The 11,719-nt window shown below is 46.4% G+C and overlaps 1 protein-coding gene and 1 long non-coding RNA gene across 2 annotated transcripts in view; one reads left to right on the forward strand and one right to left on the reverse strand.

The window, feature by feature from the left end:
* The window catches only part of LOC120600542 (acyl-coenzyme A synthetase ACSM4, mitochondrial-like), a 47,362-nt gene extending 36,389 nt beyond the window's left edge, over window positions 1-10,973 (reverse strand). Inside the window, exons 1-2 of the mRNA XM_039859957.1 lie at window positions 10,770-10,973; window positions 6,461-6,671 (exon numbers count right to left, since the gene is read on the reverse strand). Of these exons, the coding sequence (XP_039715891.1) occupies window positions 6,461-6,671; window positions 10,770-10,973 (415 nt within the window). The remainder of the gene's footprint in view (window positions 1-6,460; window positions 6,672-10,769) is intronic.
* LOC120600545 (uncharacterized) lies at window positions 1,861-7,233 on the forward strand. The gene is made up of 4 exons (XR_005652217.1): window positions 1,861-2,254; window positions 4,929-5,499; window positions 6,767-6,914; window positions 6,999-7,233. It is a non-coding gene; the product is annotated as an uncharacterized LOC120600545 (long non-coding RNA).
* Window positions 10,974-11,719: the final 746 nt, after the last annotated feature.

Raw genomic sequence — 11,719 nt, forward strand, 5'->3', positions numbered from 1 at the left:
CTATTAGTCATCAGCTGCTTATGGAGATCCATCCTAACCTGACAGCGTTCTTCCAGAAATGACTTTCTCGTGGTTCTGAGTGAACTGGCACTCAGCATCCATTTCAGTTTCTTTCTGGCACGCCATTCTCCAAAAGCACAGCAGCCAGTCTGGATCCAACCATCCCGGCACTTCTGACAGTTGTGCAAACACCGAACTTCATGTAATAAACCCTTCTGTTCTCAAAATACGGTGGCATGGTAGACCGAATTGTTGTTCCCAACACTGTACCCCCTCCCTGCAGTAGGATTCCATATCATTATTTATTTTCATGTGCTCTACCCAGTGCATCCAGCTCTGGGTAGAGCACATATCCAACTCTCAATGACTTTGGCTTGCCTGGGAGACATGAGAGGATATGACTGAGTGGTTGGTCAGGAACCCTTACTTTTCTGCCCTCTGTCGTGAATGCAGCATATCTCAGATGGGTGCTCTGCTTTCAGCCTGGGTCCCAGATAGATAACACAAGTAGAGGTGAGCTGAGAGCAGCACAGCCAACCCACAGACCCGTGGGGGAAAATACATGTGGTTTTGAGCCCTTGAGAAGTTCGAATGTTTGTTCATACAGTGACAAATATACCGACCGACACACACAGCATCTATGTCCTTCGACTGAACCTTGACTGAGCTGTCGTGAATACTATGAGCCTAGCACACAGGACCTAACACCCAGAATCACTTGAGAATTTAAAATTGTCATAATTATTGTTTCCATCTATGCAATGGCTCCAGAGAAACTGGTCCCAAGGCTGTGTAGACTGGTCTCTGAGTTCCGACACGTGCACCTCGTTGAGGGTGGCAGAATTTAAGTCTAATGCCTTTCGATTCAAGGAATGCAGTGATGAATCCCCCAAGCTGGCTGGCTCCCATTCCCCATGGTCAAGGCCAGAATGCTCAAGGTCTCTGACACTCGCGTCTCCTCTCTTATATTCCTAAAAGAGCAGACGTGGAGATTGTCTCACCAGCTTCTAGGCAGGACTATTTATTGCTTTTGCTCCTGCTGGTCCCTTTCTCTTTCCATGGCTGGCTCTTTCTCATTCTTCAGGTCTCACATTCTCAGAAGGGCCTTCTTCCCTAACCACCACTCGAGTCCCATCCGCCTTTGACTGCCTTTCTTCCAGCCACTCCGGTCCCTCCCTTTCGCTGTCCTAACAATACCTACTCCGTTGCCCAGTGCTGCCTCCTCACTAAGACCTGGCAGATACTCCCTTTAGAGGCCCCTAAGGATTGCAGACTATTTTTCCCTGGAGATTTTCACTCTCTTGGATCACTCTGGCTTCTAAAGATTGGTTAGTGCAATTATGAGGCATCTGCCCATTCCTGGAAACAGCGCTCACCAGCCAGGAAGTTTTCCTGAGAATCTATCAGTCCACTTTCCTCCCGAGCAAACAGCTCCAGAATTCATGGAAACTCCGGAGCTAACCCTTAACTGTAGAATACCCCAGAGACTCTCTTGTGGTAAAGTCGGTTCTAACTGTGGTCATGGATTATAGGGTTCATGGACTGAGGTCAGCAGAGGCTTTTTTTTTTTTTTTTTTTTCCAATCAGAAGGGTCAAGGAGATTATGTGCTCGGTTTGGCAAGTTATCATGTGAGGCTGAGGAACAGCCTCTGGGGGGGGGGAAGCGATGTACGTCCTCTCCCCTCCTTTAACCCTTTTTTCATCAGACTTAGTCTCTTTTTCACGATTCCTCCTCATCTCCTTTATCTACACTCACTCCAGATGTAATCTCATCCAGCACCGTGGCTTGGACCCCAGCTGCCTTGCCAATGACCCCATACACATGTCTGCAGCTTGGACCTCTCTCCTGCATCCTATTCTGCTTGACTTCTACTCTTGGATGTCCCTTGGGCATGTCAAACATACTTTGTCCAAAGCTGAGCCCCCAATATCCTTGCTTTCTGCAAATCATCTCACTCCATCTTCCATCCTGTCTATTTTAGTAACTGTTAGTTTTCAGGTAGCTCTGTTTGAGTCACGGGGTCAGAAAAACAGATCTTTCCAGATTCATCGAGTGGATAATATGAAATCTCGTAGCAGAACGATAAATCGCTTCAGGTCCCAGAGCAAGTCAGTCCCACATCTGGACCTGGAGCCCTAACCTCCCAGAAGCGTGGGTCACGCCTAAGTGGCTAACTAGACTAGCGCTGGACATCACAGGGCTCTGAGCTGCTGTTTTTCAGAAATACACCAAAGAGAAGAATCTAACAGCCAGGTAAGTGACATTACAGGCCACCTCGAATCCTGTACCCTCCCAGATGGAGCTTTCCCATCCGCTCCCACCCCAGTCAGCCTGCTCCCTAAGTGCCCCTTGTTGGAGAGTCATTCCTTGGAGGTGCTGGGACCAGGGTTTCATCTGCTAAAAGGGCCCCATGACAGGTAGGGATGGGGGGGCGGAGGTTCCTAAATGAAGAGTCTCTGTTGAAGACACCAGCTTTGGCAATGGAGACCCACAGGCCAGGGAAAAGATTAGGATGCCAGTTACCTGGCAATGACTAATCGCCGGGGGTACAAAGTTGGGACAGAGACCCACATCAGGGGATATCTGGGGGAGCCTGAGGAGCTTCAAGACCCTACAAGCCACAGTCCAAGGTGGCGATCTAGGGAGAGAAGAGAGGATACACTTGGAGAAGACACCAGAAGCAGTGTGGGTCCCTTTCTCTGGGCAACCCAAGAAATGATAGGGCTTGAAAAACCTGTTTACATAGAGCAGCTGCCAGTCCTGGAGGGGATTCTTCCCCTGCTCTGGGAAAAGCTCAGAGTCCTACCTCCTAAGGGTGTCTGCCCCATCTTAAATACCCCTGCAACAGGTGTTCCTGAATGCCTCAGAGTCACACAGTCACAAGCCCCCTAACTGTCTTCCAGGAAGTTCTCTCTAGAGTCTGCCTGAAATCCCTCATGCAGCTCTGTACTTTCTCACCCCTTACCTGCAATGAAGCTCCCGAGCACCGAGGCCAGGAGGCCAGGTGGACAACCCCTTCCCTTCTTTCCAGTCTCTCCTTTTATTTTGACCCATTTGCCACAGAGGGGAGAGGAGCAAGACCCTAACGCCTAGAGTAGAGACCTAACTCTCGTGGAGGCGGCCACATGGCTGTCCCCTTCTAAGGACCTGTTCAAGGACTTTAAGAAATAGTCGTATCTGCTTGGGAAAGGGAGATGATTTTTTCTGAAGGAACTTGGTAGCAAGCAATATGGACATACCTGCTGGTCAGCGCTAGGGTCTCCTGAGATGCTCAGGCTCTTTCTCTGGGTCTACCAAGAGTCCCGAACTGATCAGCTATTCTTCCTGACGCCTTCTTTCCTTTTAAAGTCTTCCCGACCCCATCCTGGGCATCTATCGGAGACATCAAAGCCGTTCACCTCGTTTGCTTCCTCTGACTGAGGACAGAATCGATTTCACCCTGTGCTACCCATGCCTGCTCACTGCTACTCTCGATGTCTCACACGCCCCTCTTCCTAAGACGGGATCTGTGCTTCCTCCCGTTCCAGTTACCTACTCCTTCTGCACGGACACCCTCTGGCCCTTCACCCCAGGGGTTCGCAATCTCTTTATCCGTGGCTACTACACAGCAGAAGCTCGTGGCTCAGGACCAAGGACCTGATGACGGTCTAGATTTGAGTTTGGGTTCCCCTGCTACTGGGCTGTGTGCGCTCTTGAAAAAGTTATGTGACCCACACCGTGAGTCTCAGTCTTCTCATCTGAAAATGGGGGATAATCCTAGAAGACCCCTTAGACATGCGGGGATCCTTGACAATGCACAGCCAGCACCCCGCGCGTGAAGATATTTAGAATACCGCTAGGATGGTACCCTTGAAACCCCAATTGCTTCTGGAGAGGGAAGCTACTTTGACTTTGAAACAGGTCAGAATGAACTCTTGTATTAGCTTATGCAAATTCAGATTTTATTTACTTATTTAACAAGTAAATAAGTAAAAGTTTTCTAAAGCGTGGCACAGAGTAAGCGCCCAGTAAATCCTGGTGACTGCAGTTTAGAACAGAAGGCTCAACACACTCATGTGGAATGAGGGTCTGGGTCATTGGCTGTTCCTGCCAAACACATGGGTGCAGCCGATTTGGGGAATGAAGGTCATGGTCTTGCGAACAGTGACTAGGGGCCCATGAATAGAAGGGAACTCAGGAAAAGTCATTTGCTCTCTGAGAAATGGTGGCATAAAGACTCACAGACACATGTGGTTGGGAAGTTCTGAAGCCAAGTTCCCCAGGATAAGCCATGGAACACTGTCCCGCCTGGAAATATCTGTCTCTGTCAATTAATCGACAAATATTCATTGACTGCTGTTCTCAGATGGACACAGAGGTGACTAAGACAGTGTCTTACCCAGTTTGGATGTGAGACAGCTAATAACATGTCAGATGAATAAGGTCATTTCAGATACTGGTTAAGACTAGGTCAGAGGTCAGATTATGTCACATCTCTGCTCAGCACCCAGCAGTGAGTCCCAGCTCCATGCGAAGAAATGTCAAACTGGTGAGCACATTATCCAAGGCTACGTGGTCTTCACACACCCTCCTCTTGTCCTCTCTGGCTTGATGTCCTGTCCCTTTACAGCTCACTGACTGCCCAGCAGCCCCACTGGCCTCTTTGCTGTCCCTTGCAGGCATGGCCTGCCTCAGGGCCTTTGCCCTTGCCCATTCTTCTTCTAAGACCACTTTCCCCAGGTACTATGGATAGCCCCCTCTCCTCTAAATCTTTGCCAAAGATTTGTCACCCTCTTAGTGAAGCTAACCTTGACCATGTACTTCAAATTGTGACCCACCTCCTAACCGGTTCTCCTCACCCCGTACTAGTTTTTCCTTAATATTTATCACTTTCTTACATATTATAGAATGTACTTATTATTTTTTTGTTTCTGTCTCCTTCCTTTAGAATCTAAGCTATATGAAGACAGAGCTCTTGGCCCGTTTTGACCACACAGTACTTCGACCAAAGCAATCGTGACAGTAGCCGAGTTCATACGGAAGCAGAGATTAGGAACCAATTCTATTCAGACACTTGAAAAACCACTGGAGTCTCTACAGAATTCGGGCTGTAAACACTCCCTTGAGACCAGCACTCTCATTTCAAAGAGGAGAAGAATGAGTATTCCTAAATGAATCGGTCACCCTGCCGTGGCTCAAGGAGGAAGGCAGAAGGCAGAGGAAGGGGCCACCCCCAACAGCACGGGGGCCAAACTGAGTCCCCGTTGCCCTTTGCTCTATCTCTTAGACCCTTACAGGAGTTAAACCCCAGCCGGGACACTTTGGGGGCTGAATGGTGTGGCTCTTCACCCCATCTCTCTGTTTTAGCTGTCTCCAGCAAAAGTCTGTTCCACCTGGCGTTACGTACGGTGCTCTGGGGGCCAAGCGGATGGTGGACAGCCGGAGCTCTGAGCAAGAGAAAAGTGTCTAGTCCCATAGACCGGAAGCAAGGTGACGAGTGCGTGTCTGGATGTGGGAAGGTGAGAATGTACGAATATCCAGCCTGGGCATCCTCTGAAACCTTGGAGAGGATGTTGGACCTGACTTGGCAATGTGGGACGTGGCCTTGAATTATTTTATTTGGACATCAAAGGTTTGGGTGAACCCATATAATTGGGGGAAATGGAAAAAAATCTTTGGGCAAGAGAAAAAATAATGGTAACGATACTCCAAAGGGAAGCTTTTATCATGCAAAGTGCCTAACGCAGTAGTACGTAGTAGGTCCTCAAGGAAAGTACAGGGACTCTCTTACCTTGGCCATCAGTTAAATGGACCTTATATATCATGGAAAAATATGGAGAAGTCTCCAAACCTGTGCGCCCGTTTCTTTTCTTGAGAACTGAGTGCACTAGAGTAGTGCCCGCTTTTCTAATTTGTGCAAAAATATGTTAAAATGAAACTTCTGATATTACTGCCTTTTGGGGGAGGGGAGGGGAGACAATCTACTCACCAAATGGTTGAATTAAACTTGTTCACCCAGAAAGGTTAATTCTCTGGTGCGAGTTCGTACCCTCCGTTGTGCAAACATTATTATTGGCAAAAACATCTATATTCTGGGTAGAGTGTTCTGTGGACATAATTGGAAGGGGTGGACAGCATTCTATATGCTGAAAAGTGTCCGGGGACTAGAGAAATCAGCTCTTCCCCGAAAGCTATTGTCTTGCCTTTTTTTGTAAAACGTCCCGAAAACAGTGATTTCTCCAGCCCTTTCAACGAGTGTGTAGGGCAGGGCCAGCAGAGGCCCTCCTGGCACTCGAGGCTGTGCCCTTTGCCCCCTCCGAGCCTCCCCTGGAAAAACCACCATAGAAGGGCCCCTGTACACCATCAGCTCCGTGATTTGAGCAAAGGGAAAGTAAACGGAACTGCACGCCGAGTTCAGTTTGCTCATCTCCCAAGGCTTGTGGACACTACAAAGCTATGGCAGTGGCCCTGCTCACTGACCTGTCCGCATGCAAGCTATGTTGACCAGCCACCATTCTGGGATTCTCGGGAGCACGAGCATCATCCTGTCGCCGGGCTGCAGGCCGCACACACCCACTAGCACGTTAGCCGCCTTCCTGGACTGCTTCCCCAGCTCCTCAAAGCTCCACTTGACCTCTGCTCCCTTGCCATTGACCCACCAGAAGGCAGGGATCGGGGGCCGGTGCCCAGCCTAGACAGAAGTGCAGGCAGAGAAGAAATAGGAACAATTTGTTGATGGTTTTTGTTTACTCGTCATTTTTAGCTTGATTTTATCTTTTATAATAGTGATTACGGACACGGAGTTCAAAAATCCAAACCATATGAAAAGATTTGCATGGAGAAATCTCGTTTTCCTCCTTGTGCCCACCCTTCTCAACGAGGAACCAATAATATTGGTTTCCTCCACATTTTCCAGTGTTTCTTTAGGCAGACAGTAAGTGTATTCTTTCTCCCGTACTATTTTTAATGCAAAAGGTAGCCTATGATTCACACTGTTCTCTTTCCTCCCCTCTGTAAGATATGATTCTCATGCTATAAAATTCGCCATTTCAAAGCACACGGTTTCATGTTCACAAGCCGCGTGCAGCCATCGCCACTGTCTAATTCCAGAACACGTGTATCATCCGAAAAAGCAGTGCTGTGCAGATTAGCAGCCACTCCCTAGTCTCTCCTCACCCAGCTCCTGGCAGCCACTAATCTGCTCTCTGTCCCTACGGATCTGCCCAGTCTGCACCTTTCACACGAGTGGAATTATACACTAACGGGGCCTTCCGTGTCTGGTTTCTTTCACCCAACATGACGTTTTCAAGATTTATCTATTTGGCAGCACGGATCAGGGCTACGTTCTTTTTCACAACTGCATAATATTCCATCGCCTGGATATATCACCTTCCGTCTGTCCATTCGTCAGTTGATGGACATTTGGGTCGTTTCCACATTTTGCTTTTTATGAATCTCGTTGCCGCGAACGCTTGCGTACACGTTTTTGCGTGGACAAATGTTTTCTGTTCTCTCGGACGTACACGTAGAAGTGGAACGCCAGGGTCGTATGATAACTGTACGTCTAAATTTTTGAGGAATTGCTGAACTATTTTCCAGGCGCCTGCATCATTGTATATTCCCACCAGCATTGTATCAGGTTCTAATTTCCCTACATCTTTGCTTTACATCTTTACACTTGTTATTGTACTTTTCCGTCTGTTTTTGTTTTGAGCCATACTGCTCTGTGTGAAGTGGTACCTCACTGTGGTTAGGACCGCCTTTCCCTAATGAATAAAGATGTCAAACACCTTCCCGTGCACTAACTGGCCATTTGTTTAGATTCTTTAGAGGAACGTTTATTCAAATCCTTAACCCGCATTCTAATTTGGGGTATTTGTCTTTTTATGGTTGAGTTTGAGTTCTTTATAAATCTGTGGGTTTACATAGCAGATATGTGATTTGCAAATATTTTTCTTCCGTTCAGTGGGCTATCTTCTATTCTGATATACGAATGCTATTCATTTTCATGAAGTTCAATTTCTCTATTTTTTTAAATTTCCTTGTTCGTGCGTTAGAAGCTGTTGCCTAAACCAGGATATACGCCTATGTTTTCTCCCAAGAATTTTATGATTTTCGTTCCTTCGTTTTGGTCTTTGATCCATTTTTGAGTTAGTTTTTGTATGCGGTGTGAGGCAGGGACCAGCTCTTGCACGTGATACTCCAGTGCACCAGCACCATTAGTTGGAAAGACAATTCTTGCCCCATAGAATTTTCTTAAAACATTTGTCGAAAATCGATTGACCGTATAGTTATGTTTTTGTTTTTTTTTCTGGACTCAATTCTATCCCACTCATTCATGTCTATCCTCATGTCAGTGCTATGCTGTTCTTTTTTGTTTGTTTTTTCTTTTTTTTAAACACGGTCTTGGTTACTGTAACTCGGTAGTAGTTCGTAATAGGAAAGTGTGATTCCTCCAGTCTGGGGGTTCTTTTTCAAAAGTGTTTTGGTTATTATGGGTCCCTTGCATTTCCATATGAATTTTGGGCCTCTCTATTTCTGCAAAGACGTGTACTGGGATTTTGATAAAGATTACATTGAGTATGTAGATCGATTTGAGACATAGTGTCATTTTTTCTTTTTTGGCAATCTTATCATTTCTGCTTTAATGGGAATCAAGTTTGAAAAAAATGTACAGTTCAACTTATCCATACTATTCCTTTATAAAAGGCAGGTGTAATGTAGAAGCTAATATTTTCTGGTAGCCCTTGGCTCCTGAAGGCAACAAATATGTTTTAAATTTTTGTCAAAATAGTCATACAAATATGATTTTTTTTTGCATACTGAGGCAATATATCAGATTTCCTTTTTTATTCTTTAAAAAATGTTTTAAAAATTTTAGTTAGTTTCAAGTATGCAGAACATTGATTAGATATTTATATAGTTTATAAAAAGATCTCCCTAATTGCTCTTTCTCTCCTCTGGCTCTCCACCTAGTCGATATATTAATGCTGACTGCATTCCCTATGCCGTGCTCCCCAACCCCGTGACCATCTATCAACTGCTAATTTGTACTTCTTTAACCCTTCACCCCATCCTCTCAGCCCCCTAAACCCCTTCCCCTCTGTCCGTCACCAAATTCTCCACTGTATCTGTGAGCGTGTTTTTGATTAGTTTGTTCTTTTTTTTTCCTTAGATTTCGCATATAAGCGAAATCATATGGTATTTGTCTTTCTCCGACTTATTTCACTCGGCATAATAACTTCTCAGTCCATCCATGTCATTACAAATGGTAGGATTTCATTTTCTCTTTAGCGGCTGAGTCATATTCTTTATCCAATCGTCTGTTGATTTAGTTTGCTTGATCGAGAGGTTTTCTTAAAGATGAATCCAAATCCCTAACGAGTGTTTTTTTTTTAATAAATACTCCCTATGTTACTCCAGGCTCTGATTAATTTCTGGAGTCCTGCCAAAGTTGATACTAACAATTTTTCTACCTTTTTGGTGGTGGCGTTGCTTTTCTGAAGGAGATCATTTTTGAAAGCCCCTATTCCACAGTTTTTGCCGCTGACTTCACCCTGTTTGTGTTCATCATGAGAAGGCTTCTAAGGATGCTGCCGGTGTAGGAAAAAGAGCTTAGACTTTGTAGACGGGAAGGGAGCATGCTGGCTCCAGCTCTTACAGACACGTCTCATTTAATCCTCAACAACTCAGGGTGGCAGAGGGTCTGACTCCCAGTTCCCAGTGAGAAAACCGAGCTCCGAAGAGCTTCGTCACACCTCGAGCGGAGGAACAAGGCCCACCTGACTGCCACGCCTGCTCACTGCAGCCATTCTCACGGCGCCTACGTAAATTTTACCACGTCTGCTAACGATATCACTTACCTCAGAATTCTTCTTTAAACAAGTGCTTTTTAAAATTAACGTAAACGATTTTTTTAAACATTAAAGTTTATGTTCCCCTACTATAAGTAAAAAGGTAGCATTCTCGACATAAATTATCAACAGAACTTATCAACATAAATAAAAGACGACTATAAAACACACAGAGAAAGAGAGAGATGCACGAAGGATACATAAGGGAGGGGACAATAAAGAAAATAAGGAAGAATACGCACAGAGACACACAAAGAAATCGAGCTCATCTTATTCTGTACCTGCTGTGACCGGCGCGAAGCTTTGAGCTTGAGCCCTGTTCTTCCCTTATTTAAGAGGGAAGTACATGACAAAGACAGGGGTGGCAGAGGCAGGGTGTCTAAGGCTCACACGCTCAGTCACGAGGCTTACATAGCAGCAGCTGACATTTTAGGACTCACAAAATTCCTGAGTCCAAGCATCCACATGTAGTGACCTCACCTTCAGAAACAATAGGTCAAGGATAAGACATGGTACGTGCTAACCGCCATGTCTCACTTCTAGTTAGTTATCTGCTAAAAATTTATTAACTAAAGGGATTTACTGGCCGGATCACTGCCTATAGGTACAAAATATTTTAACAATGACGCATTCTGCTTCTGTACCCCTGCTTGCTTACCCACCTCTTAGTTATCAGTTAATGAATGGAGGAGACATAGTCTTTTGTGTAAAGATTAAGGATGTGGGGGATGGGATCGAGGGCTTAAAACCTTTGTGCCCCTGCGTCTCGGGGCTGCTCCTTTGCAAGGACAGCCGCCGGCTAATAAACTGTCTCTTGGACTAGAGCACTCGAGTTGGGCCTGGTTATTTCGGTCACAACACACACGGACACGTCTTGTCGACTGAGTGTCGCTGGGGTACCCAAGGGCAGCGTCCGACGCCCGAATGTACTTCACCTTTTCCAGCTGACTCCACACATCCAGCACGTCGTGGGCAAAGTCGAAGTACTCAGGCACAGGCTTTTTCCCCAGGCCGATGGCTTCCCAGTTGGCCACAAACTCCTGAGGGGGAGGTAGGGGCAGTGGCTGCCCGTGAAGCCTGCTGCATCCTCGGGCGCACCGCAGCACGGGGAGGACCAGGCGTCTCAGCCACAGCCTCATCCTACCGCCTCCTCCTGTCACCAACGAGAGGAGAGAGAGCATTGTCCTGAATTCTGAGATTTAGGGAGAAGCGGAGGCCGGCCCCGAGGCTGCCAGGAGTCCATGTCGACTTGTCCCAGGCCTTGGCCTTAGTTCCACTCCAGGGTTTTGGTCATTCCTCCCCTGAGCCCGTGGTCCAGCCTTCCACCTCTCACTCACCGCCTATGGATCTCTGGGTCCAAGTTCGGTGCCTCAGGACCCACGTCCCACGGCCCAGTCTTTCAGAGGGAATCTCTCGAGAAGCCTTTGGTGAGTCTCAAACTGGCCTGACAAAACTGAAGAAAACTCCAGGGCCAAGCTATCCAATAAAAATATAAATGGGCGCCCTGTGCAGTATACGATTTTCTAGTGGCTTCATTCAAAAAAGTAAAAAGAAACGGATGAAATTAGTGATAATAAAACTTTTTATGTAGCCAGCTATATCCTATAATTTCAACATGTAATCGATATAAAAATAAATTATTATGGAGATGTTTTTTATCCTTTTTTTTCTTTTCTTTTTTTTGGTACTAAGTCCTCGAAAACCAAGATGTATTTTCTACTTCCCAGCGCGTCTCAGTTTGGAGGAGAGACATTTCAAGTGCTTAACAGCTACAAGTGGCCTGCGGAACAGCTACGTCAGCAGCACCCCAGGCCCCATGCTGGGATTAGACTCCGCACTGAACAGGAACCACAGATGGGTGGCTCAGTAACCTTTGAGAAGTGTG

This window comes from Pteropus medius, unplaced genomic scaffold (genome assembly GCF_902729225.1).
Source record: "Pteropus medius unplaced genomic scaffold, Ma_sr-lr_union100, whole genome shotgun sequence".
Lineage (NCBI taxonomy): Eukaryota > Metazoa > Chordata > Mammalia > Chiroptera > Pteropodidae > Pteropus > Pteropus medius.